The sequence below is a fragment of the Sceloporus undulatus genome, chromosome 4 (genome assembly GCF_019175285.1).
Source record: "Sceloporus undulatus isolate JIND9_A2432 ecotype Alabama chromosome 4, SceUnd_v1.1, whole genome shotgun sequence".
NCBI lineage: Eukaryota > Metazoa > Chordata > Lepidosauria > Squamata > Phrynosomatidae > Sceloporus > Sceloporus undulatus.
Window position 1 is genome coordinate 39,558,161 of NC_056525.1, and position 20,948 is coordinate 39,579,108.

The 20,948-nt window shown below is 41.7% G+C and overlaps 1 protein-coding gene across 2 annotated transcripts in view; it reads right to left on the reverse strand.

Moving 5' to 3' along the window:
* RALY (RALY heterogeneous nuclear ribonucleoprotein) overlaps positions 1 to 20,948 on the reverse strand; it is a 330,954-nt gene that overhangs the window by 12,207 nt on the left and 297,799 nt on the right. For both annotated transcript variants that reach the window (XM_042466213.1, XM_042466212.1), the window contains exons 5-6: positions 2,102 to 2,149; positions 397 to 557 (exon numbers count right to left, since the gene is read on the reverse strand). In XM_042466213.1, coding sequence (XP_042322147.1) covers positions 397 to 557; positions 2,102 to 2,149 — 209 coding nt within the window. The remainder of the gene's footprint in view (positions 1 to 396; positions 558 to 2,101; positions 2,150 to 20,948) is intronic.

Sequence of the window (20,948 nt, forward strand, 5' to 3'; positions counted from 1 at the left end):
TCATGGAAGAAGACACATCCTTCCCTCATCTATGATGGCTGTCATAGATGAGGGAAAGATGTTCTACTCTCACTTCCCAGTAAAAGCTTTTCCCTTTTAACAAACACTTGGCTTAATGTGACTTCCTTCTTGTGCTGGTTCCCATTTGCTGCTTGTTCTAATCATCTTTATGATTTATGCTGTAATTATAATTCCTGTGATTATGAGGTGAATGAGATTCCATTATATCTGAAAGGTGGGATATACATTTTTACAATACGTAACAGCAATCATGTTAGCAATATAAAAAAACCCTAATAATGGCATGGCATAGCCTTAGCACAAAGACAAGTTGAAAGGAGTTTTGTGTTCTTAAAATTGTGGCTGATGTATTTCTGTAAGAACATAGAAACTTACATTTTAATTTGGCAGAGCTGTTTGCAATAGCAGCAGATCGGGCAAAGAGTTTGACTGGGAGTGTTGTTTTTACGCGCCTTACTAATGGGATGGTCACACGTGGACGCTTTACAGGAACCACCCTAGGTATGGGAGAGACTCGTCCCCGATACTCAAAGAGTCTGTAAGAGAAAACAATCTAAGCTAGAAGATGTTCTTTTCTACAGCACATAGATCAAAATACACAAGCATTTTTCAAGAGCATGAGTCCATTATTCATAATTTCCTCTAGGGGGAGCAAGTATTCTATCCTTGCTTCTGACCATATTGCTCAGCATAATAAAAGCCACTGTGGATGATATTTGATCATGAATCATGTGTAGACACATTCGCCAAACCTTTACACTAATATTGCTGAACTGATTTAGAAATTTTTCTTTACTTAGCAAAGCACTATACCTTGCAAGACTGTGATGTTTAGCATATATATATATATATATATATATATATATATATATATACCCACTATAGTATTTCCATTCTTAGAATTAATTGAGGACTTCGAGAGAAGGCAGGATCATCTGTTTTTATAACTCATCATCACATTCCATCTCTTCACAGGTGTCTTATTTCAGTTTTGCACCTATTTATATTTGAAGATGGCTGGCTAAAGTGGAAATCTAGCAAAAACAAAGTCGTGCTTTTTCATATTTGGTTTCAGAGCAAGAGTATGGCAAGCATTGTAATATCTAACTGGGGAAGGGGAGAAAAACAACTGCTCATTCCCTGCAGTTTTTCTGAAACATTCTCTTATTACTAATTTTAACAGATAGCTTCAGCCAAGCTAAGGAGAATGGATGTTGAGTATTGAGGACCTATTGAGAAAAGCTCACACGGTGGATGAGTAAAAAACATGCCTTTAAGAAAAGGCTGGAACAACAACAAAAGGAATAGCAGGAGCAACACCATCAAAGAAAGTCAGGAAGAAACAAGCAAATATAAAAAGTATATGGAATTGGATCACAGTCCTGAATTTTAAAGGCGCCATATTCTTGTTTCCCATTCATACAATCAGTTCATTCTAGGTTTTGAGAATCTTTTGAGAAAACATGAATATTCATTTTGGGCTCTTTGTTGTTCGTACTTTGCAAGTAACATCTTTTTCATAAGACAAACACTTATGACTAACAAAAGAGTAGACCTTCTCTATGCTACTGTCCAGAGTTTAGAGTGCCACCTTATTGGAGGTACACATGGCACCATTTTTTGTACTCTTTCTAGAGTAAAAGTGCTTTTATTTGCCCAAGTATTTAAAATATATTTTAAAACTTGCTTTAATATTTAGATTTTAATATACAGACCTCTGACATCCTTTTTGGGATTAAAGCACAGCTATGTATATTAAATTTGTTGTTGTTGCGTGTCTTCAAATTGCTTATATTAAATTTGTTGTAATTTCAGATCCTCTTGTAAAGCACTGTTATGTATATTAAATTTGTTGTTGTTGTGTGCTTTGAAGTCATTTCTGACTTATGATGAACCTAAGAAAAACCTATCATGGGGGTTTCTGGGGCTGAAAGTGTGTGACTCTCAAGGTTTACCAGTGGGTTTCTATGGCCAAGTGGGGGATTGAACTTTGCTCTCCAAAGTCGAAGTCCAACACTCGAACCAGTACACTACTCTGGGTCTCCATATAATAAATAGATACACAGAAAGATCTGTTTACCTTTCATAGAAGTCATCTCTGTAGTAGTCATAGTCAAAGTCATATCCACTGTAAAGCAAAATAAATAAATAAATAAATAAAATTATTAAATATTATTATAACTTGTCCCAATAATTACTATTCATTTATTTGTAGTAGCCTTTATGACAGCATTCTGTGACCTAGTGCCCTTCAGATGTTTTAGACTGCAATTTCATCACCCGTTCCCCCTCATACAAGCTGGGAAAGTATCAGTTGGGAAGGTTTCCTTATGATATAACAGAATGTCAGTCTTGGAGATCTAGAACTTAAAGACATGCTCTGACTTGATGTGCTTCTGAATGTGAGAATATTTGTTACATGGACTAAAACTGTGTGCACATTATCTCACAAATGGGCATCCCAAAATGATCTCATGAAATCACTTTGAATTTGTAGGAAATGATTTTGCAGGAGATGATTTTTCATTTTACAGGAAATGATCTAAGTAGCCAGCTTTGCATTATAGTAACTACTTCCTGCCTCTGTAATAATGGGATAGACACAGTCTTGAGTAGGCATTGCTATAGGTTGGACTACAGCAGATCTTACCTTGTATGTAGGGTTGCCATAATTCTCTACTATAAACCAGGACAAAATGTAGGACAAAATTTAGACCAAAATTTAGGATAATTGTCAGATAAAATTTAGCCCCAAATGTAGGACATTTAAGAAAAATGGAGGGCCTTAAATGTCCTGCATTTTGGGCTAAATTTTATCCTACAATTGTCTTAAATTTTGATCTAAATTTTGTCCTACATTTTGTCCCGGTTTATAGTAGAGAATTATGGCAACCCTACTTGTATGTGAAGTTGAGCAATATCAGGTCTGTGTAGTACTTGCATAGAGGATCACCAAGGAATATTAGGTGCTGTGGGCTATGTTTCAGAGGAAGACAAGAGCAAACAACCTCTGTGTATTCCTTGACTGAGCAAACTCTATGAAACTCATGAGATTGTCATAGGTAAACAAGCAACTTGAAAACAGATACACATATTGAGATAGGTATTTTTGAGGGCTGCTGTAAACCTTTATTTTCTGGGGAGAGGTCAGGGCAGAAGGGAGATTTCAAAGACCCTATATAGATGATGGTTTGGATGTTGTCACAATTAACAACATTCCAGTGGCTGATTTGGTAACTTACCATTTCCTTTTCTCTTCCCAGAGTGATATTTTATACACTCTAATGAAAGTATAATATTGAAACCCTTCATAGAGGGAAATTCCAGCATGGGTCCTGATGGCATACAATAGGAATTGAAAGCTTTGACATTTCCTATTGAAAAGGAGTGTCATAGCATGTCAATTTGAAAGGTCGGCTCAAAAGTGAAAATTTTTAATTTTGGCTTGACATCTCAGACTTCACAGTGACAATGAAGTGGCATTATGGGACAATAAAAACTACCAGAGATTTAAAGCCCAGCCCCCACCATACTCCATAGAAGAAAACCCCTTTTCCTTACAATGCTAGATAATATGCATAGGACTGGATGTTGGGACTTGGGGCAAGATGGTGTTTGCCTTTCTGTCCATGTGTGGGCAAAGGTGCACCCCCCCACCCCCAAGGATTTCTTTGTGGTCCTCAACACCTCTAGAGTACCTAAATGACCCTTTTCTAGCCCCAAAAGATGGTGAATTACAGCTCCTGGAAGCCTCCAGATGTCAAAACATACCTTTTAAACAGGTTGCAAGACTTCTCTGCACTGCTTAACACCAAATATACCAATTTTGAGAAGCAGAAGCAGATGTCCAGTAACAGTGGAGAGTTGATTTATTTTCTGGTAGTCCATGGATTCCCCAAGGATTCCCAGGTTATAGGTCTAGGGTGGCCCCTAGATTAGCTTCAGTTTCCACTATGATGTACAGAAGCTCACTGGAGTGGTAGGCGAATCTTCCCGCAAAACTACTAATGACAGAAACCTCCACTGCATCTGAGGCTACAGGCTAGTTTAGTAGTTGGCCCTGAACAGTTTTGTGGCACACACTAGAATCATAGAGTTGGAAGAGACCCCAAGGGCCATCCAGTCCAACTCCCTGCCATGCAGGAACTCATAATCAAAGCATCCCTGACATAAAGCCAATCCAGCCTCTGCTTAAAGACCTCCAAAGAAGGTTCTATTCTGTTTCCCAAGAGAAGGCAAGAGCTGGAGAGTAAGAAGTAAGAAGGCACCAGTTTATACAGACTAATGTTAAAGCCATACTTAATAGAACCAAGGAGATCAGAGGTTCAGATTTTTGCTCAGCCATGAAGATAATGAGTTTAGGTTGCTTGCTATTTTTTAACTGAAGTGTGTGCAAGAATTATGTGACCCTTCAGATGTTGTTGAGCTCCTAGAAAGCCCTGGCAAGCACAGTCAATGATGAGGAATGCCAAGAGATGTAGTTCATCATTGTCTGGAGGGCCAAACAACTCCTTCCCCTGCTTTGACCAAACTTGTGGGATCGTAGGAACTGCAATTTTTTTTTTGGGGGGGGGGGAGCAATGTCTCTGGAAATGGAAATAACACAATTCCCATTCTAAGAGGTATTTGGAATGTCCATTGTGATTCTGGGGAATAGTTTGGGGAAACTGGGGTTTAAAAACTTCCTAAAACCTGCAGACAGAACAGGCTATGCTGACTGGAGGATTCGGAGAGCAGCAGTCCAAAAAAAGTAACTATTCCAAGCTGTGGGCAATAGCAGCTGAGAGGTCTTTTGCTTAGCTCACTTTCTAATCAAGTTAAAGAGTGGGGGAGATCCCCTTACCAGAAGCACCTGCTCTCATAAGTGTCTCCTAATAAAGACCCTGTCCAACTTGGATTTGCTTGCATATTTTCCAGATTATAACAATGATAATTTGTTACGCTTATAGCCCCACTTTTCTCTATTAAACTCAGGATGGTGAAGTGACCACCCCTACAGTTTTATCCTCAAACAACTATGAAAGAGGTTGAGATAGAGAAACTAACTCAAGGTCACTTGGTAAGTGTCATAACTATATGGGGATGTGAACTTAGGTCTCTTTAGACCCAAGATGATTCCACACTGCATAAATAAAGCAGTTTGACACCACTTTAACTGTCATGGCTCCATCTTGTGAAATCCTGGCATATATAGTTGAGGTATTCTATCTGGTCTGTCATAGAGCTCTGTTCCCTCACCAAACTACAAATCCCAGGATTCTATAGGATAGAGTTATGGCGGTTAAAGTGCTGTCAAACTGCTTTATTTCCATAGTGAGAATACACCCCCAATCCAACACACACATTTCTTCAGGCTGGTTCTCTGTTTTTATTATCTTATTTTTCATCCTATTGAAATCTTTAGGCTGTTAGGATTAAGCAAAGGAGGTCTTTGTTGTCGAGAATAACCCATACCCAGTAAAAACTGTTTCTTTCTTTTTTTAAATACAAGTCAGGGAATTTTAAGTAGCTTCAAGGGAATTGTTCTGTTTGCTTTTTAAAATGATTTCTCTTCTAGTCTATAAATCTATATGCTTATAGGTTCTTGAAAAATGTTGCTGTGCTCATGTTTTGTATTCAAGATGATTAAACAATAAGGGAAAAACCACTGTCTCTGGGGTAAGTAGGGTAGGAAGTAGTTTTTAAAAACTGAAAGATGTAATTGAACAGAATTACTTAAAATACTTTTTTTGTTCTGACTGATGGAAAAAGAGCTTCCTTTTTAAAAAGTTTACAGTAATTAGTAGAATCCTGATAAATTAGAACAGAAGCTTGGATGCAGAATGAGGACAGAAATATGCACCTGCATATCCTTCCTCGCTCTTTCTCTGTGAGTGTATGTGCCTTCAAGTAACCTGTTGACTTATGGCAACCCCATAAATTTCACAAGGTTTTCTTAGGTAAGGAATATTCAGAGTTGGTTTTGCTAGTTCCTTCCTCTAAACTAGAGCCCACAGCACCTAGTATTTGTTGGTGGTCTCCTACCCACGTAATATTCAGGACTGACTCTGCTTATTTTCCAGAATTAGACAGGTTCTAGTGCCTCTGCATACCTGCAATTTGATACTGGACAGCTAGGGCTGCTATGTAGCTGCCTGCAAGTTAGGGATAAGGATTAGAGAGCATTTTTTCCTCATGTGTGGGGGCATTTTGAGACATGTTGCTCATGCCTGCTCTGATGTGCTTTGGCACATTCGATGTAGAATCAGTGCTCGTTCTCATGGATCAAACTGGAGCGTGTCCAAAGGAGGGCGACTAAAATGGTGAAAGGTCTGGAAACCATGCCCTATGAGGAACGCCTTAGGGAGCTGGGTATGTTTAGCCTGGAGAAAAGAAGGTTAAGAGGTGATATGATCGCCCTGTTTAAATATTTGAAGGGATGTCATATTGGGGAGGGAGCAAGCTTGTTTTCTGCTGCTCCAGAGACTAGAACCTGGAGCAATGGATGCAAGTTGCAGGAAAAGAGATTCCACCTCAACATTAGGAGGAATTTCCTGACAGTAAGGGCTGTTCGATAGTGGAACACACTTCCTAGGAGTGTAGTGGAGTCTCCCTCCTTGGAGGTCTTCAAATGGAGGCTGGATGGCCATCTGTCGGGGATGTTTTGATCTGGATTTCCTGCATGGCAGGGGGTTGGACTGGATGGCCCTTGCGGTCTCTTCCAACTCTATGATTCTATGATTCTATGATTTTCTCCCAACCATGGCAAGCATTTTGGTCAAACACATATGAAAGCAGCCAGTTTGGGCAAGGCTGATACAAATGATTTTAGAGCAGCACTCTTAGCATACAACTGGAGGCACTCTCCTGCCTTACAGATCTGGTAGAAAGAGTCCTATAGTGAAGACATGGGTTTTCTAGAACTAAAATCTACATCTCCAAGCTTGTCAAAAAGCAACACACATTGAGCATCTGAGCTGGCATCTCATTTTGCTGTGATCGCTGCAGCTAGACAAGGCATCCAATTTATTTATTTGTTTGAATTTCATTTGGGATGGGCAGTGATTGATGAATGGGATACTGAATTGAAAGGAAAATGGGTTTGGAGCAGGATCTGTGCGAGAAATGAAATGAGCGCAGATTCACTGAAGAGAGGACATGCAAACTGACTGAATTTTATTTGGATGGGAAATACATTAGTTTCTCTTTTGTGAAGTTTAAATTCTAAAATGGTCTCTAAACTGTAGTAAATGGTCAAAATCCTGCATTGGGAAACACAGCCATGTCTCCTGGCTCCATTTATCTCCCAAAACTAACTTTCAAGCTCCATAGACCTCTAACACGGTCAATTTCAAGTTGCTGGAGAGTGGGGGAGGTAAGAGATGATGTGTCCAGCCCTCTGCATGCCCAGATACAGGATGAGGGCTGGACATATCACTGTTCACCACCTACTCTCTGGCAGCTTGGAAATGGCTGTTTGGGGGAGGGGATGTGCATCTTAAAAGGTAGGTTTCTGAAGGACATCTGGTCAATATGACTGTAAAAGTGAACTACAGTGTCTTAAGCCACTGTAATTGCTGAGCAAGATGCCAGCTATTGTTTCTAAATCTACACCACATATGTACATATTCATTAAATTAACATAAAATTGCATTGAAATTAGGATGTGCATTTTAAAAAATGAAACATTGTGCCCTCTTGCATCCTTTTTAAGATGGTGGTGGCAACACATATCCTTTTTTGTTGATACGTAAGTGGCTACCATAGCAATCCAGAGCAAGCTCTTGGGTTCAATAACTAGCCTAAGCTGTACCGCCAGACCTTATTTCATCTGAAGTAAGGGAAATACATTGGACACTATGCTATACAAATGTACAATTACTGATTAAATTACAATTACTTTTTCAACTACTTAAATATTGTTTGGACTTGTACATTTCTCCTAAATCTGTACATTTTATGTCTAGTGCTTCCATATGTTTAAAAACCCTGGTTAAATCCCTCCACATTTAGGGCTAGTCTACACTAGAGCTAGTTTAAATGTAGGGCTAGTTTACACTAGGGACAAAATTCCAAATGGATTCCTGCCCTTCCTGGCATTGGACCCATCCTGGAGGCACCCTGTATATCTTTTCCTCTGCAGGGACATCAGGTGGATTGTCTGTACTACCTGAGTGTTCTCTGGGCCCACTGCCACTTCCACCACCACCTCTTCCTCCACTGCTGCTACAGCCGCCATTCAGCTCACTACTCCAGCTGCCACCTTCAAACTGGGCTAGTTCCCAGTCCGAACTGTGATGTTTTCCCCTCTTCCTCTCTCAGCAGTGCTGGCTCTTTTGGCATGCCTGTCTCTCTGAGGCAAACAAGGTGTCCAGCATGTGATCTGTGACATTTGCATTGGGGAGGCAGGGCAGTGGTGGGATTAGCAGGAGCTCAAACTCCAGGGTTGAAAAATCCTGTGATAAGGTAGGATACCCCAAACCTGGGGTGGATAGGGCCATGCGGCATATGGCCTTATTGCTCCAGACTGTGGGGCTGGGGGCAGAGGGTTTTGAAGCAGTGTAGACAAGCCCTTAAAAACAGTGCTCCAAACATTTCACTTTATATACTTCTATATATATAGTTACAGACTCTGGTGACTGAAGCATATGACAAAAGTCGCCCTTTTAGGTTTCTAGGTAATGAGTGATATAGGACCAGGGTGGGGATTGTGTAACCATCCAGATGTCATTAGATTTCATGTCTCAGCAGCCCTAGCCCATATAGCTCATGGTGAAGAAAGCTGGGAGCTGCAGTCCAGCAACATCTGAAAGGCCACGTGATCCCCACCTCCAGGCATCAGTCAAAGACAGTGCTCTGAACTGGGCCAAATAAAGATGGTACAATATGTGACCAGAACCTCACTGTTAGTGCTTTAGCTACTGCAGTTCTACCACTTGAACTTTCCATACACACAGAATGAAGTATAAGGTAACAGTATAAAGTAATTCAAGCTTGTATACTCCCAGCTGGCATGCCCCAGAAGTGCTGCTTGGAGTCATTAAGGCTGCTATGATAGGCATACTTACTTGAGAATATGTCCCACTGTGATCAGTAGAACATAGCTCTATGAAAATTCATTTTAGGATTACACTGTAAACCTCTTTAATGAGAAACAGCAGTTAGGTGATAAATAATGCCCCCCTTTTAACAGTTAATGAATGATGTCTTTGTGGTTTGCAACTCAAGAATGAACATGTTGCCTTTGTAGTACCGTCTACTCTAAAATCTGTTTCTTCCTCTGAGCTATGAAGAGTTACTTTTTGGATGAAAGCTTCCTATACCCTCCACTCCATCAGATAATGGCCATGCTAGGTGATAGTTGGGGGAACTATAGTCTAAAACAAGTAATATTTTCAAGCTTCTGTCATATATTCTGTGTCTTCATATATTCTGTGCCTTTTACTTCCTTCCTATGCTTCTGTATAGGGATAAACCTTAAAAACAGACAGCAGCACTGAATGACACCACTCTCAAACTATATGCAAAGATCTACAAGGCTTTGTCAGACATTGATCTAGTCATAAATCATACTGTTCTCAGTGAACAATCCCGTGGGCAAAGATATGGTATGACAAATGCCAAGATTGATTAGAATGGCCTCTCTTTCAGATTTCTGCTGTTTAAAACAATAAAAGGTTCCTATGAGGTATTTGAAGCCTTGTGCATCAGCACAACTTGGAATTTGTGTTACTAAATGTAATATCTCAGTAAAAGACATGGGGTGCAATAGTTTTCCCAACTCACTTATGACAATAATGACTACAACCCTAAAAAGAACAGTGCATTTAAAATCCCAAACACTTCAGAGGTATTTGAAGTGCATAACATTAATGCACTTTTAATCACAAACCACTCCAACTAGGTTTAGTGGAGTCCCAAGTATGTGTACATTGGGCTGCAATTTAAAGACAGCAATCTGTCATGTCTTGTTCTAAGGACCCAGGTTCAGATTCCAATACTGACAGAGAAACAGAAAGACAGGAGGACATGCCTGGTTCAGACTATGATACAGACAGGGAAACAGAAAAAGAAAGACAGGGGGACATGCCAGTGCTTGAGACAGACAGTGACAGTTCTCAGCAGCTGCAACACAGAGACATGGACTTGATAATACCTGCCATAATGGAAAGTAGACAAGAGAAGGGAAAGTTTGAGATGCTTGGAGTGTTTACATAGGAAGCACACATTAACTGGGCAGTGCCAAGAGGCTGCCAGACCATAAACAATCCAGCAATTCCCTCAGGAGGTTGTTGCTGACCATTCAAGAGGGAGCAACACTCTTGCCTCTTGATTCCTGGTTTGTTTTGCAGCTTCTTATAACACCATCATCAAACTGAGTAATGAATACCTCAGCCGAGGGTTACCAGTTAACAAAATTCCCAAATCAAACATTGTCTGATCTATGCCATGGCTTTGCAAAACACCTCCAAAAATGAGTAACACAGGCCTCAAACTGAGATTACTAGTTGACACCCCAAAATCTAAAGCTGTTGTAAAGTTTCACAGTCATTTTGCAAGCCAGTGTGTGTTTTCCCTACCTGATGCTACACTTTTTTTACACAGGGATCACACTAATCACCTCTATATTATTCCTGCTTTAGTATGTGTGCTGCGAAAATGCATTCCCCAAACATAAGAACTGTCACTGTTCATTCCAAATCCAACGGGGAGAGGCATGTCGGTGGCAGTGGCATGCCATAAAACCAGCTAGCTGGGGAACCTCCTCGTCCTTCCCCCTCTAAGGCCCCGAGGGACTGTGTTTGTTTGCCGCTGTTGCTGGAGCGGCTCCCTGGGGGTGGTTTACATCAGCGCAGCTGCGCACTCACCCAGGACCTGCTGCCAACGGACTCACAGCAGTGCTTCCAGGACTGAGGGAGACCAGGAACACCTGGGGAAAGCCGGGGAGAGGCGTGTCGGTGGCAGCGGCATGCCATAAAACCAGCTAGCTGGGGAACCTCCTCGTCCTCCCCCTCTAAGGCCCCGAGGGACTGTGTTTGTTTGCCGCTGTGGCCGGAGCGGCTCCCTGGGGGTAGTTTACATCAGCGCAGCTGCGCACTCACCCAGGACCTGCTGCCAATGGACTCACAGCGGCGTACCTGCGCAATTGCGTATGGCTGTACGGGACAGGATCCTATTAGCTGCGTCTGCAGCAGAGGAACGACTTGGATAGTAGTCTTACTCTGTTGCAGCTCTGTTACATTGTCGGTGTGTGGGGATTGTATGCTCATGGACTGTGTCCCCCCCCCCCCCATGAGCACCAATGTTATTCTAATCCCCCTCGATGCTGTATATTGTTATCCCAGCTATAGTATGGTTTTTTATGGTTTTATTTTGTTGTAGTTTTGTATAGTCTTTGGTTGTTTATTCCGGGTTTCGTTTGTACGGAGGGTGGGTTTGCACTTTGTTGGGATATTGTTGTTACCATTGTTTTGTGAACTTTGAATGTTGGAAACCGCTATGATCTGTATTGGAATAGCGGTATACAAATAAAATTTTTATTTATTTATTTATTTATTTATTTATTTATTTATTTAATATTGTCTAGTTTACTTATTAAATTATTTATTTATTTATTTATTTGATATTGTCTAAAAATTGGTCTTGTGCCAATTTTCATAGAATCATAGAATCATAGAGTTGGATGAGACCGCAAGGGCCATCCAGTCCAACCCCCTGCCATGCAGGAAATCCAGATCAAAGCATCCCCGACAGATGGCCATCCAGCCTCCGTTTGAAGACCTCCAAGGAGGGAGACTCCACTACACTCCTAGGAAGTGTGTTCCACTGTCGAACTGCCCTTACTGTCAGGAAATTCCTCCTAATGTTGAGGTGGAATCTCTTTTCCTGCAACTTGCATCCATTGCTCCGGGTCCTAGTCTCTGGAGCAGCAGAAAACAAGCTTGCTCCCTCCTCAATATGACATCCCTTCAAATATTTAAACAGGGCTATCATATCACCTCTTAACCATCTTTTCTCCAGGCTAAACATACCCAGCTCCTTAAGTCTTTCCTCATAGGGCATGGTTTCCAGACCTTTCACCATTTTAGTCGCCCTCCTTTGGACACGCTCCAGTTTCTCAATCTCCTTTTTGAATTGTGGCGCCCAGAACTAGACACAATATTCCAGGTGGGGCCTGACCAGAGAAGAATATAGTGGCACTATTACTTCCCTTGATCTAGACACTATACTTCTATTGATGCAGCCTAAAATTGCATTGGCCTTGTTAGCTGCTGCATCGCACTGTTAGCTGCTGCATCGCACTGTTGACTCATGTTCAACTTGTGGTCTACTTGGACTCCTAGATCCCTTTCACATGTTGTCTCCTTAAGCCAGGTGTCCCCCATCCTATATCTGTGCATTTCATTTTTTCGCCCTAAGTGCAGTACCTTACATTTCTCCCTGTTGATGTTCATTCTGTTAGCTGTGGCCCAGCTTTCTAGTCTATTCAGGTCATTTTGAATTTTGATCCTGTCCTCTGGAGTATTAGCTATTCCTCTTAATTTGGTGTCCTCTGCAAATTTGATAAGTATTCCCCCAATTTTTTCCTCCAAGTCATTGATAAAGATGTTGAACAGTACTGGGCCCAGGGCAGAGCCCTGTGGAACACCACTGGTTATTTCTCTCCAGGATGAAAAGGTGCCATTGTTGAGCACCCTTTGGGTTCAGCCGGTCAACCAGTTACAAATCCACTTAACAGTTGCCTTGTCTAGCCCACATTTTACAAGCTTGTTTGCAAGAATGTCATGGGGAACTTTGTCAAAGGCCTTACTGAAATCAAGATATACTATATCCACAGCATTCCCTTCATCTACCAAACTGGTAATTTTATCAAAGAAAGAGATTAGATTTGTCTGGCATGACTTGTTTCTCTGAAACCCATGTTGACTTTTTGTGATTATGGCATTGCCTTCTAGATGTTCACAGATTCTCTGTTTAATGATCTGCTCTAGAATCTTTCCTGGTATTGATGTGAGACTAACTGGACGATAATTGTTTGGATCCTCTTTCTTCCCCTTTTTGAAGATGGGGACAACGTTTGCCCTCCTCCAGTCTGCTGGGACTTCTCTCGTTCTTCAGGAGTTTTCAAAGATTATTGCCAATGGCTCCGATATTACATTTGCCAGTTCTTTTAATACCCTTGGATGTAGCTCATCTGGTCCTGGAGACTTAAATTCATTTAGGTTAAACAGGTATTCCTGTACTATCTCTTTACTTATTTTGTGCTGAAATTCCCCTATTCTGTCCTCTGCTCCATTATCCTCAGGTTGAGCACCCAGTCCCTAAGGCGTTCCTCATAGGGCATGGGTATGTTAAACTCTCCAACTATCTACTTCTGTTGTGTGTGTTGTCTGTTCTGTTCTGTTGTTTTTTTCAACAGTGTTTTGTATGGTACTAGGAACTCCCAAACCTGGCGTTGGCATGTGGGTAAGACAAGTGGGGAGGAAGAAGGGATTGTAATGTGTGGATTTTTTTTGGGGGGGGGTGTTGAGATATTGCTAGACTTGGCAGCCATTGCATATCTGTACTTACTAATAGCTAGTTTGCATGTTAGTGTCTAGGAGTTAAGGCATATCATATCATTATGACAACTCCCTGTTAGTCAAGGTTTATTTTTCCCCACCTCTCTTCTACTTCAGTGTATCCTGCAGCCATTTTTCTGTCCCCCCGTCCGCATTAGACCGTGTATTTAACTATGTGCAAGCTTTAGTAAATTAAGCTACTTTTCTATGTTTTTGCAAATAAGGTTAAACTTATTTCTTTCTCTGCTAGACTCAGTATATGAGAGTGGATATGAGGCAATTTGTTGTTCAGCTTCTACCTTGCCAATAGAGTATTCTTCTTGATAGATGATTATTTCTCACATATTTCAACAGAAACTGCACTTCTCCTTCCACTTCAAGTTTTCTCCCACTTTAGAAGATACCATTGCTGTATTTTAGGCATGGTGGTAGACCAGATGAGTTTGAACTCTCAACTACATCTAATATTCTTTTTCAAGAAGGTGCTGAAGGTACACCCTGTCAGGTACAGATACTACTACTACTAATAATAATAATTTGTATTTCGCTTAATCTCGAGGAATCCAAGTGAATTACAGCAGTAAAATAAAATACAGTTAAAAGAGAAATGCATTAGAAATTCCAACATCCCCATCCCTCCCCCCATTGTAAAAACATAATTAAACACTAAAAAGAGATTAAACTAAGAAGCAAAGTTAAAAAAACACATTAGAGTACAATAAAAATTAAAATGAAGTAATTTTTTTTTCAAGTGGAGTCCAGGTAGAGTAAAAGATAAAGATGGAGGGTAATGGGATAATGGGAGGGGGAGGCAGGTCAACAAGGATATTCTAGTCTGAAAAGGCCTGCTGGAAGAAATCCGTCTTAATAGCCTTCTTAAAGATTTCCAAAGTGGTAACCTGATGGAGCTCATCCGGCAGGTCATTCCAGAGACTAGGAGCGGCTGTAGAAAAGGATCACTGGGTCACTGCAGAAAGTCTCTTCCTCCTCGGTTGAAGCAGATTCTTCCCAGTGGAATAAAGAGTGCGGGGAGGCTGATATGGGAGAAGGTGCTCAAGAAGTCAAGACCCAAGCCATTAGGGCTTTAAAGGTTAAAGCCTATACTTTGTATCTTGCCCAGAAAATAATAGGCAGCTAGTGAACGGATTTTAAAACTGGTGTGATGTGGGCAGATTTAGGTGTGCCAGTAACCAGCCTGACTGCCATATTCTATACCAATTGAAGTTTCTGGACTTGACACAAAGGTAGCCCTATGTAGAGTGCATTACAGAAGTCGAGCTGAGAGGTTACCAGCGCATGTACCAATGTTTCAAGGTCTTCCCGCTCCAGGAAGGGGCGCAGCTGGCATATCAGCTGAAGCTGATAGCAAGTACTCCTGACCGTCATGTCCATTTGAGCCATCAGATGGAGAGACAAATCTAGGAGCACCCCCAGACTGCGAACAGAGTCCTTCACAGCAAGTGTGACCCTCTCCAGAACTGGCTGGCATAAGTCTAGTCCCGGATTGGGGGTTCCTACTGCAAGTACCTCCGTCTTACCTGGATTCAACTTGAGTTTGTTTTCCCTCATCCAGTCCATTACTGCATTAAGACAGGCATTCAGAGGAGAGATGCCATTCTTTGGCACTGCATCAGTCTGAGACATAGAGAAATATATTTGGGTGTCATCAGTGTACTGATAACACCCTGCCCCATGTCTCTGGATGAACTCACCCAGTGGCTTCATGTAAATGTTGAACAGCATTGGGGACAGAATCACACCTTGAGGGACGCCTGACCTGAGCTCCCTCCTGGCTGAATAACTGTCCCCAAGTGACACCACTGAGAGGTAGGATTGGAACGACTGCAAAACAGAGCCTCCAATTCCCAACTCTCTCAGGCGTTCCAGAAGGATGCCGTGGCCAATGGTATCGAAGGCCGGTGAGAGGTCCAAGAGCAGCAGCAGGGTCATACTTCCCCTGTCAGTGCCCAGAAGGAGATCATCGATTAAGGTGACCAAGGCTGTCTCAACTTCATAGCCCATCCTAAATTTGGTTTGAAATGGATCTAGAAAATCTGTTTCTTCCAAGACTGCTTGGAGTTGAATGGCAACTGCTCTCTCAATTACCTTGTCTAAAAATGATAACAATGAAACAGGCCTATAGTTGTTTCTGTCCAGGGGGTCAAAGGAAGGAAAGTTGCTGTCCCAACTGGTAAAAAACTGAATGCTTTTTCATTCTACTGATGAGAGATTGTCAACAGAGAATGTAGAGGTTAGTTCAGAGAAAAATGCCACACAACTGCTATTTACATTTTATATTCCATCACAAATAGCTTAATTGACTAAGGGCTTTACCACATGAGCCCCAGTCTTGCCACAATTGTACAGTGGTACCCCGGGATACGAATGCGCCGGGTTACGAATTTTTCGGGATACGAAAAAATCCCATAGGGATTTATTGCTTCGGCTTACGAAGGTTTCTTCGGGTTACGAAAAAACCGCGGCGCTATTTTCCGCCACCGGAGGGCAGCAGAGAGCTATTTTTCCATTAGCGCCTATGGGAATTCGGCTTACGAAGGTATTTCGGGTTACGAAATTAACCGCGGAACGAATTAATTTCGTAACCCGGGGTACCACTGTATTTGCCAATGAAAACTGAATTATACCATCACTGCATGTCTTTGCAGTCACACAACCACCATGTCACTCTCTTCCTGACTCCCCCTTAACCCCACCTTCCTACTCTATGCCCTACCCTGCATACCTTCTATTTTTTAAAAAAAGTTATTTTTATTTTCAATTTTAATAATAATAATTATTATTATTATTATTATTATTATTATTATTTATACCCCGCCTCTCCCCAGAGGATCGGAGCGGGTTACAATCAAAATAAAACATAGTAAAATAATAACACAATCCCTAATCCACAATTTAAAATACAACAGCATAAAAATCAGTTGGCGTATTAGCAGAAGCTGATAACAAGTGCTCTTGGCCGTCGCATCTATCTGAGCTGTCAACTGAAGGGAAGAGTCCAGGAGCACTCCCAAATTATGAATACAGTCCTTTAGGGAAGTGTGACCCCATCTAGGACCAGTGAACACATCTCCATACCCAGTTTCGGGGTTCCTATAGCAAGTACAGTGGACCCTTGTTATACAGTAGGGTTTGGTTCCAAGATCCCCCATATATAACAAAATCCGTGTATGGTCAAGTCCCATTAAATATAATGACATAGCAAAATGGTGTCTCTTATAAAAAATAGAAAATCAAGGTTTAATATTTGAAATTTATACTTTTTTTGAACATTTTCAAACCGTGTATGCTTGAATCTGCGTATAAGAAATCTGTGTATAAGAAGGGCTGACTGTACTTCCGTCTTATCTGGATTCAACTTTAGTTGGTTTTCCCTCATCCAGACTATTACCGCCATAAGACATTCATTGAGAGGAGAGATGCCATCCTTAATCACTACTACAGTCTGAGATATAGAGAAATATATTTGGGTGTCATCAGCATACTGATAACACCCCCCCCATGTCTCCGGATGATCTCACCCAGCGGCTTCATGTAAATGTTGAACAGCATTGGGGACAGAATCGCTCTTTGAGGGACACCCACTTTGAGTTCCCTCTTGGTTGAATAACTGTCCCCAAGTATCACCATCTGGAACCTTCCCGAGAGGTAGGACCTGAACCACTGCAATGCAGTGCCCCCGATACCTAACTCTCTCAGGCGGTCCAGAAGGATACCATGGTCAGTGGTATTGAAAGCTGCTGAGAGGTCCAAGAGCACTAACAGGGTCACCTTCCCCTGTCCATGCTCAGACGGAGATCATCGACTAAGGCCCCATGGCAGTCTCAACTCCAAATCCTGTCCTAAACCCGGTTTGAAATGGATCTAAAAAATCGGCTTCTTCCAAGACCATTTGGAGTTGATTAGTGACTGCTCTCTCAATTACCTTGCTTAAAAATGGTAAGAGCGAAACTGGCCTATAATTATTTTTATCCAGGGGGTCAAGGTAAAGTCTTTTCAGAAGCGGTTTGACCACCGCTTCTTTCAAACAATATGGTAAATAGCCTTCTCTGAAGGATGCATTTATTATATAACATATACACATCTTGATTATTCCTCCCCTCTGGACGGCCAGCCACAATGGACAAGGATCAAGAGAGCAAGTCATTTTTCTCATGCAACCAAGGATCTTGTCCACGTCCTTAGTACTTACCGACTTGAATCAATCCAGTTTAACAACATAAGCGGAGTTGCTGGGTACCTCTCTTACTGCTTCTGCTGTAATGCTTGCGTCTGTTGGCTCTTATCTGAGAGATTTTATCTGAGAAGTGGTTGTTTAAGGCGTCACAGCAGGCTACTGTTGGTTCTAACAACGGATTCTGGGTGGCAGGTAATTAGTTAGTTCCCTAACTACCCTGAATAGCTCTGCTGGATGTGACTTTGCAGATGTAATGGATGCAGAGAAGAAGGAATTCTTTGCTGCATCCATTGCTGCTTTATAGGAAAGAAGAAAGTTCTTATAAAGTGTTCTGTCAGATAAGAGTTGAATCCTCCACCAGCAGCACTCTAGTCGATGTCTGTCCTGCTTCATTTTTCTAAGTTCTTCTGTGTACCATGGATTCCTATTTGAAGTGGGTCGGAAAGGATGCTCAGGAGCGATTGTGTTTATGGCACTGGTGAGATTTCTATTCCAGGTGTTAACCAGGACCTCAACAGAATCGCTGGCATTACCCTCCATTACACCCTCTAGAGCTTCTTGGAACCTGACAGGTTCCATCAGCTTTCGAGGGCGGACCATTCTAATAGGCCCTCCACTCCAGAGAGGTTGAATAGTGGCCTTAAATCCAACCTTTACCAGGAAATGATCCATCCATGACAATGCGGAGGTATCAACTACCTCCGCCAACAGATATACCTGCTCTGTACTGAAAACCACATCAAGAGTGTGACCTGCACAATTTGTGGGCCCGGAGATTAGTTGGGACAGGCCCATGGTTGTCATGGAGGCCATGAACTCCCGAGCTGCTCCAGTTAACTTAGTTGAACTGTCCCCAAGTGAGATGTTGAGGTCACCCAAGACTAAAAGTCTAGGTGACTCCAGCACCAGCTCTGAGACCAGGAGTGTCAGCTTGGCTAGGGAGTCTGTTAGGTAACGGGGTGGACGGTAAACCAACCAAACTCTCCAGACTGTCCCTTGTCTTCAGACTAAGGTACATACACTTGATGTATCTTGGTTTCTGGATAGGTATCCTGGTCAGGATAAAATTGTTTTTGTGGATTAAGGCCACTCCTCCCCCTCGACCACTTTCCTGTACCTGCTCCTTAACGGAATACTCAGCTGCTAGGCCTGGGCTCATGTTACCATACTAGTATCATCCAGCCAAGTTCCCGTAATGCAATTCCAGAGCTCTGCTACTGTGATTTAAGGTTTTTTTTTCTTTAAAAGAACTGAAATATAAAAAGAAATAAAGGTAATCAGTCCGCTTGCAAAAGTCAAGGAGAAGGGAGGACAGGGGGAGAGGAGGAGACACTGACACCATGTGATTGCCAATCTCACAACTGCCTGGAGAATGAAGTTTTGCACCTGGAGACCAGCATGATTTCTAGCTCATTGACAGGTTTCTCCTGTCAGTGAACTGGGATGCCCTAACCATGCTTGGGGAATGAAGCAGTTATGGATCGGAGGTGATGTTGCACCATAAGAATCGCCAAAGCTGTTTCCCCCCAGATCAAATCATGGTTTAAAAGCCACGTGTTGCAATCTCCTAAAATACCAGGCATCATCATGTGATAAGAGCTCCCTGCCTTTCTCTGTCCCCCACCTGGATGAAACAGCTGGCTGATTGCTGGTCTCTTTGGTAGCAATGCTGGGAAATCTGTCCCCCTTCTGCCCCCCTGCCCCCCATGAAACAACATTTGATAGATAAGATGTGATTATGCTGTCTTTTGCTCAAGCAGTTTCTCTTCATTTTAATCCTGATTATATTTTTCCAGGGTGTTGCTAATTTGGGAGTGCCTGAAAGCTGAAGTAGGAGCTTAGAAGAAATCCATGTTCTTTATTCCTACATCTTGTGCAATAAAGATTATCAAATGCAACAGCACACAAACACAATAAAAAGCAATTTGGAAACATTATTTCCCAGTGACTCAAATGAAAAGACAGAGCTTAAGAACTTCAACTCCAGGGATTCTAGGCACTGTGTGTGCACGTATGTGCCTTCAAGTTGCCTGTCGACTTATGGTGACTTCATGAATTTCATAGTGTTTTCTTAGGTATTGTAGTCCAAAAATAACATTCCCAAGCTCTGCTAATGACTGCTGGTAATCTGTTACCATTATTTGTTCTTTTGACCCGATGTCTTTAATTCTTTCCACATGATGCCTCAAACCAGCACATGGGAAGCTCACAGGCCATATGCAAATCTTATTTTCTCCATTTAATGTGGCCTGTGATACTCCCTGGTATCTCCTGTGCTTCTGGATTGCTGAATCAAGTTGCACCAGACAAGAAGAAAAAGAGATGTCAAGAAATAGTGAAACTGGAGCATCCTTAAGAAATAAAGCTCTAGATACTGGTTTGGGACCTTTCAAGTTACACACCATGATTTCACTTTGACTGCCATGGCTGTATCCTACAGAAACCTGGAATTTGCAGTTTGCAGAGGGGTATTTATTTATTGGATTTATACCCTGATTTTCTCCTGGGATGGTATCCAAGGGGCTTCCAGAAATTTAAAACAAGATTAAATTAAAATATCATTTTATAAAAGTTAAAAAAGAATTAATTAGTAGTAAATTAGAAGTCATCATACAATATTATAATAATCATAGTTTAGTGTTATTGAGTGTTGGACTATGACTCTGGAGATCAGAGTTTGAATTTCAGCTTGGCCATGTAAACTCACTGGATGATTTTAGGCAAATCACACTCTCTCAGCCTCAGAGGTTGGCAATGTCAAACCACCTCTGAAGAAACTTGCTCAGAAAACCCCATGATAGGTTCTCCCGAAGGTTGAAATAAGTCGAAAATGACTTCAAGACACACAACAGCAACTGTAATTGTGTAGTGCAAAAGAGCCCTTAGTTGTCATGCCTCAGTGGCTCTCTTTATTCTCAACTCCTGCTGCTTGCTCAAAGGTGCACAGAAAATGAGGACTGCATGGAGAGTGCATTCTAAAGGGTTAACACTTTCAAGGTGTTTGAAGGAATGGGTGCCATTGGAACCAATGCCATTATCAAAGGACTCCTTCACTATTAGAAAGTTCTGTTACATACCACCCAAAATTTCACTAGGGCATACATGGCCAAACAAGGTCAGAGTGTGATCAAGATGGCAAATATTAACAATGAGGAACAATATAAAAGCTAGAAGAGGCTGCAGCAGTTCAC